At 44.3% G+C, this 17,989-nt stretch overlaps 2 protein-coding genes across 10 annotated transcripts in view; one reads left to right on the top strand and one right to left on the bottom strand.

Annotated features, from left to right (window-relative positions):
- The window catches only part of WDR34 (WD repeat domain 34), a 32,997-nt gene extending 23,356 nt beyond the window's left edge, over positions 1-9,641 (top strand). Inside the window, exons 4-9 of the mRNA XM_023494283.2 lie at positions 4,031-4,188; positions 5,276-5,385; positions 6,514-6,681; positions 7,245-7,477; positions 8,765-8,922; positions 9,212-9,641. Of these exons, the coding sequence (XP_023350051.1) occupies positions 4,031-4,188; positions 5,276-5,385; positions 6,514-6,681; positions 7,245-7,477; positions 8,765-8,922; positions 9,212-9,450 (1,066 nt within the window). The 3' untranslated portion in view covers positions 9,451-9,641. The remainder of the gene's footprint in view (positions 1-4,030; positions 4,189-5,275; positions 5,386-6,513; positions 6,682-7,244; positions 7,478-8,764; positions 8,923-9,211) is intronic.
- A 67-nt stretch (positions 9,642-9,708) lies between these two features.
- SPTAN1 (spectrin alpha, non-erythrocytic 1) overlaps positions 9,709-17,989 on the bottom strand; it is a 61,134-nt gene continuing 52,853 nt past the window's right edge. For 5 of the 9 annotated variants that reach the window (XM_031954751.1, XM_031954749.1, XM_031954750.1 and 2 more), the window contains 12 exons: positions 17,790-17,866; positions 17,497-17,706; positions 16,763-17,059; positions 16,027-16,139; positions 15,318-15,335; positions 14,054-14,116; positions 12,374-12,428; positions 11,823-12,019; positions 11,439-11,492; positions 11,179-11,325; positions 10,923-11,070; positions 9,709-10,184 (listed from right to left, as the gene is read on the bottom strand). In XM_031954751.1, the coding sequence (XP_031810611.1) occupies positions 10,059-10,184; positions 10,923-11,070; positions 11,179-11,325; positions 11,439-11,492; positions 11,823-12,019; positions 12,374-12,428; positions 14,054-14,116; positions 15,318-15,335; positions 16,027-16,139; positions 16,763-17,059; positions 17,497-17,706; positions 17,790-17,866 (1,505 nt within the window). In that variant the 3' untranslated portion in view covers positions 9,709-10,058. The remainder of the gene's footprint in view (positions 10,185-10,922; positions 11,071-11,178; positions 11,326-11,438; positions 11,493-11,822; positions 12,020-12,373; positions 12,429-14,053; positions 14,117-15,317; positions 15,336-16,026; positions 16,140-16,762; positions 17,060-17,496; positions 17,707-17,789; positions 17,867-17,989) is intronic. The other 4 variants (XM_031954754.1, XM_003757318.4, XM_003757321.4 and 1 more) reach the window with 1 other exon arrangement.

The raw sequence follows: 17,989 nt of genomic DNA, 5'->3' as shown, positions 1-17,989 counted from the left end.
TCACCTCCCCATGGAGGACCATGTTCTTGTTAGTCTCATGTGGCTGCTGCATCACCATGTTGAGCTTAGATATAGTTAGCTACATGTAACGATTGCGCTAGCACCCTGGATACCTTAGAATCAGCTGGAGTCAAGATAAACAAAAGTCCTTGGTCTTTATTCTTGGTCTTTAGAGGTAGGATTGAATTGGATGGAAGCAGAATCTCCACAACTTTCCTTCTTTGTCTCCCGCCCAGAAGTGACCCTGGCTAGTCTTTCTCCACCCGGTAGTCCCTCTTACAATTCTCTGTATTCACCAATTATCGAGCCAGCATGGGATAGGGGGAAGGGCCATTTTCCAAGCATATGCTTATAGAAGATTGTCCAGTTGGTAATTAGCCTTAAATCCTCGATCTGACCTCAGTGCATCGACTCAAGAGTTTCAGCCCTTTATAGCTACGACCACCAGGATTTTCATTTAACCTATTGTCTTGCAATATTTCATCCATTTTGAATTTTTAGAGCTGATTTTTTTGCATTTAAGTGCAAGACGGAGCATTTATCCCTTTGATTACATTCACTTCATCATCCTAGGCTGCCAGCTACCATATTGGCTATCTTTGTCATAGATGTCATCTATATCTTCATTTAAAACACTGATAAAAATGTTGAGCTGAATGATTATCAGCTTGAATCCATTGTGATCCTTTTAATTCATCCATTTGCTAGACCAGACCAGGCTAGTTAAATAGCAGGGATCCAAGAGAGTGTTGGAGAGGGGATGGGGACAGGACAGTCCATAATGTGCTAACCTGTTTGCCCAGAAAAAGCATCTGCCTGGACCCCAGGACCCAGTTCATTGTTGTTAGATTGTTGCTGCTACTGTTACTATTATTATACTTATTTCTACTTCATCTTCAGTGGGGTTCATATAGAAAGTTGCTATCCTGCTAGTATATTCTTTAGTCTTCAGTGCTCTCTTGCATGGGTAATTAAAGTAGCATTTTTGTGGTTTTTTTTGGTTTTGAGTAAAAGTATTGTGATGTTTAGCTCATCTTTTGTGGGCTCATTGAAAGTATCTTTGGCACAATTTCAGAAACAGGCAAATGACATGTACTTATCACATTCTGTTTCAACATAGCATTGCTCTCTGCTATGTCTCTATATTTTGAAAGCTATTTATTGTGTGTAGCTTGGAGGTTTTGAACAATGGTTATCGAGAGATCTATTGAAAACATTGTTAATTTTTTTATGAATTAGAGTTATATGCTATTATTATTGTTATTGTAATGCCTAAAGATAGAACACATTACATAATAATTATGTAAAATAAAATAATATATGATTAATATTTATATAGCACTTTAAAGTTCGCCAAATATTGTTATGTGCATTATCTCAGTTGATCCTCAAAACTAAGAGAGATTGAAGATGATATTCCCATGGAGGGGAAAAAAGGATCAGAGTTTAAGTGACTTTTCCACAGCTCATAAGCTATGACCTAGTGGTCGTAGCTGTAAAGGGCTGAAACTCTTGAGTCGATGCACTGAGGTCAGATCGAGCATTTAAGGCTAATTACCAACTGGACAATCTTCTATAAGCATATGCTTGGGAAATGGCCCTTCCCCCTATCCCATGCTGGCTCTATAATTGATGAATACAGAGAATTGTAAGGACTACCGGGTGGAGTAAGACTAGCCAGGGTCACTTCTGGGCGGGAGACGAAGAAGGAAAGTTGTGGAGATTCTGCTTCCATCCAATTCAATCCTACCCATATTCTGGGTTCAAAGTTTCAGAGATTCTTAGTTTAGGTGAGGCTGTACTTCTCTTTTCTTTTCTTTTCCTTTTTTGCTGGGGCAGCTGGGGTTAAGTGACTTGCCCAGGGTCACACAGGTAGGACATGTTAAGTGTCTGAGACCAGATTTGAATTCAGATTGTCCTGACTTCAAGGTTGGTGCTCTATCCACTGTACCACCTAGCTGCCTCAAGGCTGTACTTCTCAACTCCTTCCTTGGTGGGCTTTTATTTGTGCAGCCTAAGTCAGTTTCTGCTACTTGGAGGATTTTTTTAAATTAATTTTTTGAGTTATCTTCACATTTATGACAATATCCTCATCCCCTCCTAGGGGATCACATATTACAAATAGCATTTTTTAAAGATAAAGAAAAAAGAGGGGAAAAAAATCAGCATAACAGATCAATACCCTGAAAAAGTCTAAAAAAATGTGAGTGGGTAATTTCTTTTTTTTTTTTCCTGGTTAGTGACTCATTTCTGGAAGTTCCAGAAAAGCCCAAGATCACTGGATTTTTTTAAAAATTAAAGCTTTTTGTTTACAAAACATAAGCATGGGCAATTTTTCAACATTGATTCGTACAAAACTTTCTATTCCAAATTTTTCCTTTCTTCCCTCCACTCCCTCCCCTAGATGGCAGATAGTCCAATACATGTTAAATGTGTTCAAATATATATTAAATCCAATATATGTATACATATTTATACAGTTATCCTGCTGCACAAAAAAAATCGGATCTAGAAAGAAAAAAAACCTGAGAGGGAAAATAAAATGCAAGCAAATATCAACAGAAAGCGTAAAAATGCTGTGTTGTGGTCCACACTTAGTTTCCACAGTCCTCTCTGTGGGTGTAGATGGCTTTCTTCATCACTGAACAATTGGAACTGGTTTGAATCATCTCATTGTTGAAGAGAGCCACGTCCATCAGAATTGATCTTAATATAATCTTGTTGTTGCCGTGTATAATGATCTCTTGGTTCTGCTCATTTCACTCAGCATCAGTTCATGTAAGTCTCTCCAGGCCTCTCTGTATTCATCCTGCTGGTCGTTTCTTACAAAACAATAATATTTCATAACATTCATAGACCATAATTTATTCAGCCATTCTCCAATTGATGGGCATCCATTCAGTTTCCAGTTTTAGCCACTATGAAAAGGGCTGCCACAAACATTTTTGCACATGTGGGTCCTTTCCCTTCTTTTCTTTATGATCTCTTTAGGATATAAACCTAGTAGTAGCACTGCTGAATCAAAGGGTATTATTCACCGTTTGATAATTTTTTGAGCCTAGTTCCAAATTGCTCTTCAGAATGGTTGGGTTCGTTCTGAGTGGGTAATTTCTAAGGATCTCTCACCTTCACAAAGGAGCAGGTTCCCTCGTATCTCATCTCAGTAAAGTTTGATTCTAATTTATATAAAATAGGGAGATTAAGGAGACATTTGATTTGATCTGATCAGTTTTGGAGCTACCCTTGGTTAATCTGCTGCTGAGAGCCTGAATTTATAACCTAGAGAAAAGTATTTACTCAATTCCTTATCAACTCACGGTCCTCCCAAGGGATTTTGGGGAGGTAGACAAGGGATACTGTGTCATTACCCTGCAATCAGAAGCCAGATTAGGTTCTTTGTTCCCCCCTTCTTTGCCCCGTTCCTGATTCAGCCCACAAGGATCAGGCTCTCACTTTGAAGGCACTCCACTTCAAAAGAAGCAAGTTGAGGGAATACTGGTTTGGGGATCAGGAGACTTGATTTTTGCCATGACATTCACTGGTGTGCCTTTGTCAGACCAGTCATTGCCTAGCCCTGACTGCTCCATTTCTTCACTGTTCTCCCTGGGCTGTTGTATCTATCTGTTACTGTGTGCCTACCTGCTATTTCCTTGGAATAGGGACAATGTGGGGATCCTCAAAGTAAATGAAAATCAATTAAAAGTCAGAAGCAATGCTTGGCTTATTGCAATGGTCTTTGCAATAGAATTTATCTACCCTTGGGATGTTTAAAGTGAATTCTGTCTCCTAATGTCCTAAAGTGCCAGCATAGTGAATTTTTTTGTTTATTGGGAAGACGTAGTTTTGGGAAGAAAATTTTGCTTTCTAAGAAGGGAAAGCTGAGTCTTAAAATCCTGTCCAGGATATGTGTGTCTGGTGTAAGATAAAAGATCCTTTCACTAGTCTATGGAATTGATACGAAACCTCTAATAAGTAAATGGTAACGATTGGTAGGAAACACCATTTCTTTGCTTTTTCCTCCCCCTCTCAGTTTAGATGATGGTGACTGGAGCACTGAGAAGTCTTTTGTGTGCACCTGGAATCTGGATCGTCGGGGGCTGAATCCCAAGCAACCTTCTGCTGTGGTGGAGGTGCCCAGCTCAGTCATGTGCCTGGCGTTCCATCCCACTCAGCCCTCTCACATTGCAGGTAAGTCCTACCATGTTTTCTCTTGCTTATCCTATTAGCCAGCACCTTATTCTTTCCCAGTACCCTCCCACTCTCCCAAGTCTTCATCCCTTCCTTCCCCAAATGGGCAGACAGAAGGGCCTCTGGGGAAAGAAATCTGCAGCTCTTTGTGGATAAGCTGCTGTGGGTATGACATCCTGCTAGGAGTTGTGAAGGAGTTAGCTCAATTCGGTAGCTCAATTCGGATCAGATGCCCATGCTCAGGGTATAAAGACAGGGAACAATAACAACTGGCCTGCCATCAGGAAGCTTACATACAGATAATGAGATGATTTGGGGAGAAAGAGAATTAACTATTAGAGGGGGCAGTTAGATAGAGCACTGACCCTGGAGGACCTGAGTTCAAATCTGGCCTCATATACTTGACATTTACTAGTTGTGTAACTCTGGGCAAGTCACTTAAATCTGACTGCTCTGCTTAAAGAAAAAGCAAATTAACTATTGGAGAGATCAAGAAAGGCTTCGTAATATGTATAGAGGAATTGCACATGTTTAACATATATTGGATCACTTGCTGACCGGGGGAGGGAGCGGGGGAAGGGAGGAGAAAAAATTAGAACACAGAGTTTTTAGGGGTGAATACTAAAAACTATCTATGTATATATTTTGAAAATAAAAAAACTTTAATAAAGAAGAAAGAAAAAAAGAAAGGCTTTCTGGAGGTGGTCCCTGAACTAGCCTTGAAAAAATCTAAGCATTATAAGAGGCAATGTGAGGAGGGTGTGAGTTCCAGACCTGGGCCTGTCTGCGTGGAGGTTGCTGATCGGGGAAGGATGCTGGAATGTGCCTGATGGCAGTGGAGACCCCAGTAGAGAGGAGTACTCTTTTTTGGTATGGGTAGGGCAGTGTCCCTGTGGGAGCCAAGAGTGAAGGCTCTCTGGGCAATGAAAGGCAGCAGTGGGATGACCTGTGGAAAGCAGGGCAGTTTTTATGCCCATCTATGTGTTTTAGAATGTGACATGGTGGGGAGGGAGTTAGGTGGGGGCAGGAAACGGAGGGGCTTTTAGCGTGGGGCAGCCTTGCCGAAATCCCCTTGCTTTTCTCTCAGGTGGCCTCTATAGTGGGGAGGTGCTAGTCTGGGACATGAGCCGGCCTGAGGACTCCTTGCTCTGGAGAACTGGCATGACTGATGACACTCACACAGATCCTGTCTATCAGGTCAGCCCAGCCCCGCTGCAGGACATAAGTACATAAATGCCCAGGGGGCCGGGAGCAAGTCCCCCCCCCCCCCTCCCCCCCCCCCCCCCCCCCCAACCTCCTTGACGGAAAAGAAAGTCCACGGGCTCACTGTCTGTCAATGCATAAATGAGAAAGCCCAACCTCCTAGGAATGAAATCATTGAGAATCAAGTAGATGGTAGCTAATGAATAGGTAGGTTGCTCATTGTCATCAAAGCCGCCCCACCTCTTCCCAGAGTCTCCTGACCTCTGGCCCAGCCTCCCCCACTAGAAATGTCTAGATAGTGGCATTGAGCTGCTCTTGTGCTGGCTTCTGGCTGGCATGAGAGCCACAGCACAGGGATCCCACAGCTGCCGCTCTTTGCCTGCCTGGGCTCCAGAGGAGGAGTCTCGCTCGCCCCATCACAGGGCACCAGGCTGCCAAGGGGCCTGGATTTGCCTCTGCTGCCCATTCTTCCTCCCCTGGGTTGGGGCTGAGTGATTAGAGCAGTTGACAGGGAGGCCAGTGGCCCATTTTCTTCTTCTGACTGGGTGAAGCTTTGAGACCTGCTACTCTTGTGCCCAGGGAAGGCCTAGAGGGCACAATCGGGGGACACTGGGTAGAAGTTACAGGAAAGCAGGATTAGGCTCTCAGGAAGCACACCCTATAATTAAAGCCACCCCAACATACAGCTTACGGAAGTATTAGGTTTTCCCATCCCATAGAAACGGGATATTTCTGAGATTTCTGCTTGAGATTTGGGTTAGGCCAGAGGAGCAATGAAATCCCTTCCAGTTTGTGATTTTGTTCTCGGGAAGGAAGGGCCATAGATGGCTGGGTGCTCTGTGTCGTCACAGCTGGGTGGCCTCAGGAAGTCCCCGTGCCCGGGCTCTGCCCTGGAGCATGCCTGAGCCTCCAGGTTTTGTCCTTCGGCTCCCTGGCTCTCCCCTGACCATCTGTGGTCAGCACAGATGGGGACCGAAGCTCTGGAGAAGGGTAAGGGTGTTAGACACACACTTAGGCAAGGGTTCTGCAGGCCACCGAAGCGGCCGCTTTCCACTGCCTGCCCTTGTCTGGCGTCCTCCGCCATCTCCCCTGAACTTTGTCCTTCCCTTGCGGTGCCCACAGGTGGCGTGGCTGCCAGAGCCGCGGCACAGCCACCGCTTCCAGCTGCTGAGTGTCTCCACGGATGGGAAGGTGCTGCTGTGGCAGGCGGCTGGGTCGGGACAGCTGCAGCTGACGGAGGGCTTTGCTCTGGTGGTGCAGCAGATCCCCCGAAACACAAAGCTGAAGAAGGTGAGCCGAGGCGAAGGCACTGGGCCTGGGGAAGGGGCGCAGAACACCCTCCCGGACCCGGCGTGAAGTTTCTCCCAGGCAAAGGGCCCAGTCAGAGCTGGCAGTGCCGCTGTCCCTCTCTAATTTGCCTTTGACTTTCTGAGGACAGCAGAGAGCTGAGCACCAGGAACTGGGGAGCCTAATATGGCAAAGGCCTCCCCTGTACCAGGGAAGTAGCAGGTGTTACTAAGCACAGGAACAGGAAGGCAGAAACTGAAGATCCTAACCCTGAGGCTGCCTCACCTGGCTGGTGATTCCTTGGAGAACAAAACTGCTTCCAGCTGACTTCCAAAGCTATGGCTAAAACATGCTCTAAACTTGACAGTCAAAGCTCCAGGTTCTGGTCCTTGGGATACACTGTGTAAACTTGACCAGATTCAAAAAAAGGGCTGGTCTCTATGATCTCTAGCGTCCCTCTAACTTGGAAATGGTTCCCAGTTTCATGTTGGGGAGAAGGGGGTTGTGCTTGTTACTGCTGACCACAGCAATCTGGGGCTGACCCTCCTGCTGATGTCTTTCTGTAGCCTACCCGGGGTGAGACGGAGGTAGGGGTCACAGCCCTAGCCTTCTCCAGCTTTGACCCCAGCCTGTTTATCCTGGGCACTGAAGGCGGCTTCCCACTCAAATGCTCGACGGCAGTAGAAGTGGCGGCCCTTACCCGAATGCCCAGCTCCTTACCCCTCCGAGCACCTGCCCAATTCACCTTCTCCCCTCACGGTGGCCCCATCTACTCTGTGAGCTGCTCACCCTTCCACAGGTAAGGTCCAGGTGTTCATCAGAGCCAGGTGAGTGCGTGCCTTCTCTCCTTTGTCTACAAGATTAATTGTTTAGAGCAGGGGGTCTTAGACTTGAGATCCATGAACTTGGGGTTAAGTGTCTTGTCCAGGGTCACCCAGCTAGGAAATGCTAAATGTCTGAGATCATATTTGATCAGTTCCTCCTGGCTTCAGGTGGTGCTCTATCCACTGCGCCATCTAGCTGCCCCCCTATGAACTTGTTTTTTTATAGTTTGATAGTTAAATTTCACTATCACTGTTTTTTTTTAATCCTGTTTTATTTTATGCATTTATAACAGTGGCTTCACCAAATTGCCAGAAGAGGGTCCAAAGGCCCCAAGTTAAGAATGGTTGTTCAAAGGGCCCTTTGGCAAGTCCCCCCCCCCCCACTTTTTACTCAATGGGATTGGCATAAGCCCCCCTTTTCCTTCCTGAGAAAAAAACTACATCCTTTAATGATTTTTGATCTCTACCCTTTTCTCCATTTTGTGTGGACCAATCATCTTTTTAAAGATTAGGGGGATGTAGCATGTGGTGCAGTCCTGGGCTTAGGGTGCAAGAGATGTGGGTGAGGGTCCAACTCAGACACACATATTTGCCGTGGGACCTTGGGCCCATTGGACCTGACTGAACAAGCTGGGCCAGTCACTGTCCTTAAGTCTCCCCATCAGTATAGGAAGATGAGCTTTTAATCCACCAAGTTTTAACTAAAGGCTCTCTAAAATCTTGGCTGTGTCCACTCTTCACTTCTACCAGGGGTGGGGAACCTTTTTCCTGCCAAGGGCCATTTGGATATTTATAACATCATTTGCCGGCCATCTCAAATAATCTATGGAGCTCAAGCTCATTACCTGCCATGGTCCTAGGGCCCTTACATTCCCCTCCTTATTGAAATGCTACTTCACTTCATCAAGGCTCAGGACAGATCCCAACTCTGTGCTCACACCCAGTGGGAGCTCTTTTTGTGTCTGATTGTGTGACCCCCTTTGAGACTTGGCAGAGATGCTGAAATGGGCGGCTGTGCTTATTTTTCAGTTGAGGAAAACAAACAGGCTTCAGTGACTTGCCCGGGACCACACAGTGTTTTTGAGGCCAGATCTGAACTTGAGGAGATGAGCCTTCCTGACTTGAGGCGGGCTCCACCTCGCTTCCTGATTTTTCTTGGGGCTCCCTCAGGGCTTTTTCTTCACAGCGTTTGCACATATGCTAGGGTTTTGAGGGCGACAATGACACGGAATGGATTGACTTGCTCTCTTGCTTTTCCCTAGAAACTTGTTTCTGAGCGCTGGGACGGATGGCCACATCCACCTCTATTCTATGCTGCAGGCCCAGCCCCTGACGTCGCTCCAGCTGTCCCACAAGTACTTGTTTAGTGTGCGCTGGTCTCCTGTCCGACCCTTGGTCTTTGCTGCTGCCTCTGGGGAAGGTAAGGCTTTTCTTTTAAGAAGCCTATTTTGGAGAAGTTTCCACTCCAGGGAGGGGTGGGGGTGGGGGCAAATTACTTTTGGACAATTTAATTTTTGTCTCTTTATTGGGGTATGGGATGAGATTGTTAAAGGTATAGTTGAGTTTAACTCTGGTTCTGGAAGCCTGGCTTTTAAAGGGAGACTCCAGTGATTCCAAGGCTAAGAATCATTTTCTTCTTTGTACCCTATCAGAACTGACTCACCTTTCAAAGGCATTTTAGTTGAATAATTCTCACCTTTTTCTTAAAGGAGACATACAGCTGTTTGATCTCAGAAAGAGCTCCCAAAAACCCACAGTTTCTATCAAACAAACTCCAGATGAAAGCCCAGTATACTGTCTGGAATTCAATCTTCAACAGACTCAACTCCTGGCTGCTGGGGATGCCAAAGGTGTCGTAAAGATATGGCAGCTAAGCACAGAGTTCACAGAACAAGCACCTCGGGAAACAGAAGACCTGGACCAGTTGGCAACTGAGGTGGCAAGCTGAGGACACTCAGCCCACTTTCCTTGACCAGGAAGGTGGTGACAAGCAGAAACGAGCAGTATAAGGCATTTAAATCGCACAAGGAATGTTGTTCAAGGCTTGTGGGGAGAATTCTGTTCCTAGGAGCAGAAGTCTTTGGGTGTTGTTACCTAAAAGTGGAACTTTTTAACGATTAAAAAGAAAAACAAAAAAAAGCTCTTTTTGGGGGGATGAGTCATTTATTTATCTTTTGCATACAGAAAAGGAAGGAGGAAACAGGAATGAATTGAAGTCAGCTTTATAGAATTTTTCCCCTTAAGGTCCCATTTGGGGGTGGGGTAGGGTGGGGTGGGGTAAGACCTGTTTTTAGGACATATAGGAGGAGACAGGGTAAAATCCCATAATTTTAAACATAAATCTCCTGACAGTGATCCAGCAATTTCATCCGGACTCAAAACATTTTATTAAAGCACCGTTTCTCTAATCCCCCAAGCTAAGCATTTTAAGGTTACATTGGGAAGTAACACTGTCTGAAATTTTTTTTTTCCTTTAAGAGCACAAAGATGGACAGACATGCAGTGCGGCAGCAAGACGAGCGATGTTTGGCTGTGGCTAACGTTAGGGGCTGTGAATCAATTCACAAAGAGAGAACGGGTAAATTCTACATAGTCAAAAGCAGAGGGGAGTTCTCGGCCTTTGCCATCAACATAGGGCTTCATGTGCGAGATGCAGTAGTCTGCTTGCTCCCTTGTCAGGTTCTGAAAGTGGAACAGAAAAGAGACATCAGGGTATTTCATTACCTAATCCTGAGTCCAAGAAAGCTGAATTATTGTCTCTAGCCAAAACTGACTAGTTATAGAGGACAGAATCTCTTGGGAGCCCCAGTCAGCGGAAAGGAAACATAAAGGAAAAACTGTAGAAGAACTTGGCCTCTGTAATCCCTGCACAGGATAAGAATATCAGTGTGAAAATCATGACTTCACAAGTGCAAAAATGAGTCAAAACCTGGCTTCTACTCGAGTCACAAAAGTCTGGTTCTTAAATATTCCAAGTGGGGGACATTCCCACATCCCTAAAGGGAGTTGTTAAAAGTGCTTTAAAAATAACTGCTACACGTTTAACCTATATTGCAATCCTTGCTGACTTGGGAAGGGGGACATAAGGGAGAAAATTGGAGCATAAGATTTTTGCAAGGGGGAATGTGAAAAAAACTCTCTGCATGTACTTGGGGAAAAAATGAAAGCCAAAAAAATCCCAAACAAGTAAGGTCTTGGGTATGGCCTACTATTTCTAGATCTGATGATATGAAGTAAGGCAAGCTCAGTGGGAAGGGTAATATAACATGGAATGGAACTGTCCTGTGAGAGTCCTGTCACTGGTGAAACTAATTCTCTACCCTGGTCAGTTTGTGTGTTCCCATTATAAGCCCCAATGCTTTCAGTGTCCTCCTGACACAAGAATGCCCAGTAGTCACCATGTATTTCATATATATGTACCTGGTATAATTCCTCCTTGGTCACATAGGGTTTCCCCTCAGAACTGAGGGCACGGAAAGCACTTTCAATCTCCTCGCTGGATTTGACATTTTCAGTCTCCCTGCTGATCATAAAAGCCATGTATTCTTGCAGTGATACATGGCCATCCCTGAGAGAAGAGAGGGAAATGAATAAGATGATAGAACATCTACCCTAGAGACTGTGCAAATGTTTTTAGCCTGGAAATGATGCTTTGCTCTTATTTCTGGCATTGTACCTGTTTGGATCCACAGTGTCGAGGATAGCTTCAAACTCAGGGTCTGGTTCTCCTTCTTCCACCATAGGCAGGTCATAACCCAGAGAACGCAAGCAAGATTTAAATTCTTGGTGATTAAGTCGGCCAGATTTATCCTTGTCGAAATGTCTGTAATGCAAAGAATTAACTCAGCGTTGTTATAATTGAGGAGGAAGGAGAGCATGAAGCCTAAAATGGGGCAACTTTTAGAAACCTCCTTGGGGAATTGTGGCAGTACTCACTTAAACATCATGCTAAACTCCTTTAGGGCCTCTTCAGTCACACCAGTTGTATTCCTGTAAACAAAAGCATAGTTATGGATCTGTCCATGGAGTCCAGGAATTTGCTACTGGGTGATTGATAAAAAGTTTTTGGGTTTTTTTTGGCCAACAAAAACATGGTCTTCTTTGTCCCTTCTAAAAACTTGAAGTCCCTACAGAATCCCAATTACCAGATGAAAGAGTGTTAAGTGGTTGTCTTTTTCTGTTGATAGGAAAATCATTACCTCCTTTTCCCTAGAATCACTGAGACCCACCCACGTTTTCATGAGAAATAAATAGAAGGAATTTCTTCTCATTTCACCACAAAGCTTCCAAACATCTGGGAAGGATGTGATAGAGGCATACCTGGCCTGGATCTGTTGCTCCAGGTTGTGCTGCATTCGCATCCCAAGTTGGTCCAGTTGATCCCACTGCTGGGCCAGCCCTACAGTGCTATGCTCAGTGTATTTGTTGTCCAGGATGAGGGCTTCCTCCATGGCTGCACCCAGATCCTCTATCTTCTTCAGCTGACTCCTCATGGCCCGAATCTCCTGGTGTTTACGCTGTGGGCAAGAGGAAGAGTTGAAGGTTAGAATGATCATTTGCATATGTTTTCTTCACTTTCTGAGAAGGGCTGTTGGATTCAGGGCCGATTCTTTTTTAAAATTAGGATAAGAGGTCCAGTGAAGGCATGAGGAAGAATCAAAGAATCTCCGTTTCCCTCAGAGCAGGGCCCCCTGGGTAGTTCTCTTATGAGCTAAATGCCTTACACCAAACTGTGGACAATCTTTTAAATTGACGCTAAGGAGGAAAAGGCCATAACCTCGGGAAGGAAGAAGAGGTTCTCTAGCGGGGCCATTCCAGTGAGTGACCTGAAGCAGATGCCAGAGAACAGGAGTCACATCTGGCACACTTACTTTAGTGGCTTCCAGCTGCGATTCCAGGGTACCAGATTCTTCCACCATACAGGACCTAAACAAAGAAGTATGTTTACATTTTGGGAAAGAACAGATTGGGGGGAGGGGCTTGCAATTAACCCCATCCTCTCCGGAATGAAATAATGCCTTTTGTATTTCATTTAAGCCCCTTTACTTCATTATCATTCATCAGCTAACATTCTTTCACAGATGCCTCATGGGGTAGTTAAGGCAAGTTACCTCCATTTTATGGAGTAGAAAAACTGAAGCTCAACAGGAGTTAGGCAACATTGAGAATGGAGACAGGAATAGAATCAAGGCCTCTCACTTCCTCAGCTTGGTACTTTGACATTTACTGTGGTTTAACTACACCTGCCCTCACACTGGTCCACCAAAGTCACATTTTCCCATGTTTTAAATGGAGACTTCATTTAGTGACTTGGGAATTAACTTCAAACCCCATGATCCCCATGGAAAGAACTGATTTTATGCTCAATTCAAAGTGCTCACCTCTCATAAGATTAGAAACAGTGCAGCTCCAACAACAGTGCTCTATATACTCTATATAACAGTAGGAACACCTCAGGAGAAGGACTACATATATGGTCAAGATGGGAAAGGAGGGCATAAGCCAAGAGCTGCTGACCAAAATGTTTCCTTAAGGTTTGGCTGCCTCTCAAGGCCTTTTTTGCAATCAATCTATTCAATGTGGGAAGGGGAAATATGGTACCAATTCCAAAGTGCATGAGTATGTGCGACACTGAGAATGGGGCCAATACCTTAAAAACTTCATTACTGAATCAAATACTCTGTATAAGAGTTGCTGAGATCATAGGCATTTGTTTTAAAAGTTTTAGTAAAGCGCTGATGGTTTGGCTCCACGAGGAAAATAGCGATTGGGCCCGTCAGCCCCTGGATTACGTATCTGGCCCCAGTTTGGATGCCGATATGCTGAGGGGTGTTCCATGAGACTCATGATCATTTGCTTTAGTTCTCAGATACTCTGGTTTCTAATATATGTCAGCATGAGGTTTCACAGCAGGCAATCAGTGAATAAAGAGCTTGTGGTTACCATGACCAGGATAAGGTAACAGCATACTTGACGGAGAAAAACAAGTTTACTAGCCATCTGCTACCTCTTCCCCTGGAAACTACCCTTTCCACACATATTCTTGGGAAGTTGGAAAACATGATATCATGGGGATAGAGACTTTCTGGTTAAAAAAAAAAAAAAAAAAAAAACACAAAACACAAAACCCAAACAAACAACACCCCCCCAAACCCAACCTCCCTGTACCAGCAGTTATGTGCCTGTCAAAAGAAGGACTTCAACTCAGGTTTTTTCCGACTCCCAGGATTCCTCTCTAGTCCCTTTGCCCCTTGAAACTGAGAATCAAAGTTGCTCTAGCTATGGAAATCAATAAAAGCTTTCCTCTAAAACAGCAAGCCAGAGCCTAGTTATGCCCTAATCCCATGGGAAAAGCACACACCAGGATCTGGGGTGGGGTGGTGGGCAGGATGGGGGTCCGGGCACTGGTGCAGGGGAAAGGACCGAGGCCCCTCCTTCCCAAGCGGCCATGGGGCAGTGAGTTAGTGAGGAAGCAGAGCCGCCCAGGAAGTCAAGAGTGCATTGGGAAAAACCACAGTGAGGTAAAGAAGAGAAAATAAGAGGAGAAAAACCTTCCAGACAGATCATCCCCAACTTCATACTGATAGACACGAATGACCCGACGATATGCTATGCTATTCAAAGAAAAGAAACCAAATGAATACACACCAAAGGAGGAAGAAGGGAAAGAGGTCAGAGCACACAGACGGAAACACGCTATGGTCTGAGCTGGTAGTGCACAGAGTACAGGAAGATCAAAGCCAAGGCAGTGTCCAGTGGGGGACTGGGACTCTAGCCACAAGGGACCACAGGCAGGTGGACCAGAGTCAAAAGGGACAAGGACTTTTTTGGACCCACAAGGAAAATGGAGCATTTTACATCATTCAGACACTACTGGCAGATAGAGACGCGCGGGCTTACAGGGTGGAAGTCTGGGAAGGAGAGCCAGGTGGCCAATTGTTCCAGAGGTCTCTAGTTCTTTTGGGGCCAAGTCCTAAGGGGTTTTAGCCTAACTTCATTGGATCAAAGACTATGAGTGTGGGAGTTCCTATCTTGAACTGAAAGAACCACAATGACATTTTACATCTTTTTCTCAACCACCAACTTAAAAATTCAGTGTTCAAAATATCTAAGAGCAAGACAGGATCTTTCTAAGACCCTTTACATTTCCTTGATGGTTCAAAAAAGAGCTTATTTTTCTTTCAGAGAGCTGAGTCTTAAAATGAGGCATCACACAGTTCAACAAATTTCAAGTAATTTGCACAAATGATACCAAAATTGCCAAATGATATTTCTTTGAACTGTTCTGAGTTTTCAGCACACTTCAATTTATATTCCACCTGGCTTTGCAACAAAACTTGAATGCCACCATTTTCCTACTGAGTTAGATGGAAAAAGACACTTAGATATGAGATACTACTACATTAATGGAGAAAGAATAGATTAAAAACTCAAGACACGCCAATCAGTGACTTGTCCCTTTCCCCTTGTCTTTCCCTACTTTTACCAAAGGAGACTCTGGCTTACAAAAATAAATAAATAAAATAGAGAAATGGCTCTCCTCCCAAGGCTTTAGGTTCTGAAGGAAACAGGCAAGAAGCTGGGATATCCAAGCTGGACATTAGGGTCAAGGGGATACTTCCTCTTGAGGAGGGATGGTGCTTGGCACAGTATTTTAAGAATGGTACAATCTACTCCTGGGTAGGGAGGCCCATCAAAGAAATACTTCAAACCAAGCCACTGGGCAAGGGGAGAGGGGAGGAGGAGGGCAGAACAAGCACACAATACACCAATGCCACAATACAAGCCTGGGGAGAATAAAAAGGTGATATTAACCCATCGAGGAGATATGTTCTGTGGAGACATGGATCCAAGAAGCCGGAGGTGGTATCAGGAGAAGCAACCATTAAAAAGGGAAAAAAAAGGAAGAGAAAAGAGACATTAGTATAATGTCTACACACACTAAAGTTCAACAATAAGTAAGGTACTGAACAACTGCTATACACAAGAAAAAACCTTTCTGTTCCTAATTTCTGGATTTGCAATTGACTCCTCTGGGAAAACAGTATGAATACCTGTTTTGTCTTCCTTAGTCAATGTTTTCTCTGACTGGAAAAACTTTTCTGTGTCTATGTTTTCTTTTTATTCCCTCTCCAAGCACTTACTGTGTATTAGAGAGTGAGGGTAATTAAAACAAAAAAGCATAAGCATCACAATAGGGAAGCCAGTTTGATTGCAGTATGGGGAGTAGCTGCAGCGAGACTCCCATAGGCTATAAGAGTCAAATTTTTATTTGGTGCAAGTTTCAGTGACAAGATTTAAGTAATCTTTTCTAATCAGAGCTGGAGATTTGAGGACAGGTGGTACTGCCTCAGAATATAAAATTTGCAAAGAATCCATGGTACCATGATTTTAGCAAATGACTTGCTCTACAAATTCCCAATGTAAAGGGAATGGGTCTCCCTGGAGAGCTGCTAGTCCGAGCAGGACCATCCTCACCCCAGCTTTCCCTCAAGACCAACAAAGTCCACAAGAAGATGGGCACCTGGTCTCCTGGATCCACTGGTGGAAAGCATTGGCATGCTGGGCAAACTCCTGTCGTAACTTGTCATTCTCTTCTTGCCTTCGCTGTTCCTTCTGTAGCTCCAGTTCCCGCTCCTAAGAACCAGAGGGTGATGCAGATGTAGCATCCAGAGGAGGGCAAACCGATTTTATGTCTTATAAAAAAAATTAACCAAAGGAACTAGGGATACTTAGCTTGGAGAGAGGACAAAGAGGACACAAAAGCTGCCAAATATAGGATGGGCTGATATTTGGAAACAAGGATCAGTCTGATTTCTAATTGGTACCAGAGGATAAAAGAGGCTTATTGGATAGAGGTTGTACAGAGAAGCAGATTTCTTAATCTTTAATAATCTGCTGTACCAAGGAGCCTTAAGATAAAGTGGTTGCATTTTATCACTTGCTGGAGACCCTGTAGAAAAGGAGTTCTTAACCTAGAATCTGTTTTGATAATTGTACTTCAATGTGACTGACAGGGCTACTTTATGCATTAAAAACATTATTCTGAGAAGGGAATCATAAGCTTCAGACTGCCAAGGGGTCCATACCCCTGGCACAGTGTTAAGCAGCCTCTTGTTGGAGATGGAGTTTTCTCAAGTGGATTAGAGTGCCTTTTCCTTTTCTTGAAATTATGTAATATGTTGGCAGGAAAGGGCAATTTGGGAAGGCAAATCAGTGAACAACCAGAGGGATGAGGCTTAAAAGGACAGAAGACTTACTTTGATGATTTTCTGTAGATTCCTCCAGGTTTCTTCCAGGGCCTCCATGGTAAACCAAGTATAAGGATTAGAGGCCACTCGGAAGCTCTTGATTTGTCTGTCTAGTTCGGCAAGTTGATTAAAATCCGCCTGGGCAGAACTGAGGGAGGAGCGGAAGGCATCATGGGCCTCTCGCAATGCTTTGATTTCCTCGAGTGAATTGCAGCGAACAGGGTCTGTTAGGTCTTCCTCAGCATTCTCAAACCAGCTGTTGAAGGCTGAAGCCTTCTTGGCAAAGGTCAGGAAAAGATCTTCTACCTGGAAGCAGATGTGAATCTCGTTTAGGATACTTCACCTGGTGATAAGTTTATTCTAAACACAACTTATAAAAATATAGAAAATTCATGGTATCAGAAATAGATGCTGTTCTGGGGTCAGCTTTACATTCACTTCTCTCAGATTTCTCTCATTTTCACTTCTATAAATTGGCATTCCTAATCAACCTTATCTCCTCTTTAACTTTTCCTATACAACAATAAAATTACAAAGTCTTTTCTGTCTGCTTTTTAAGGTAACTTTCTAAACAGTTTCCAAATGCCTGCACTGTCTTTGTCTCTCTCGCACAGTTATGTACATCATTTGCATCTTATAATTTTTACTGCAACAAATAAAAGTCTGGTTCAGACATCATAGAAAAAAGGGCAGTTGCCCAATTAGCATCTAACCTCAAAGAGCAGACTCATTCTGATTTTTACCTTTCGGAAATGTTCCTGGGCTTCTAAAAGCTTCTTCTTCCGGGTGGCTGAATTGGCCAGCAACTGATTCCAACGCTTCATCAGAGAGGCATGCCGTGCCTCAATGGCCTTGGACTGAACATGCTTGGCAGCCAGCAGCTGATCTTTGAGGGCTGTGATGTTGGCGATCCCTTCCTGTTGGAAGGCCTGAAGCCCTGCATCAAAGGTTTCCTGTAAGTAACAGAGGGGGTTAGGGGTGCTGAGACACAGAGGAAGCAGCTCGACTGCCCTTCTAGGAAGTGAGGGCCACTGACCTGTTTGGTGAGAAGAGTCTGAACAGAAGAGAGGTCCCGGCCATAATCATCTGTCTTCAAACTGTTTTCTTTCTCACCTGGAAATTTAAATTTGCAAAATATATAGTTCCCCTTCCCCATAAAGGGGAACTTTTTTATGGGGAACTTCTTTCCCCATAAAAGAAGAAGGGCAAAGGGCATTTTGAATAAGCTCAAATTCT

Source organism: Sarcophilus harrisii, chromosome 2 (genome assembly GCF_902635505.1).
Source record: "Sarcophilus harrisii chromosome 2, mSarHar1.11, whole genome shotgun sequence".
NCBI classification, from domain to species: Eukaryota; Metazoa; Chordata; class Mammalia; order Dasyuromorphia; family Dasyuridae; genus Sarcophilus; species Sarcophilus harrisii.
This window is presented reverse-complemented; position numbering and strand designations above follow the sequence as displayed.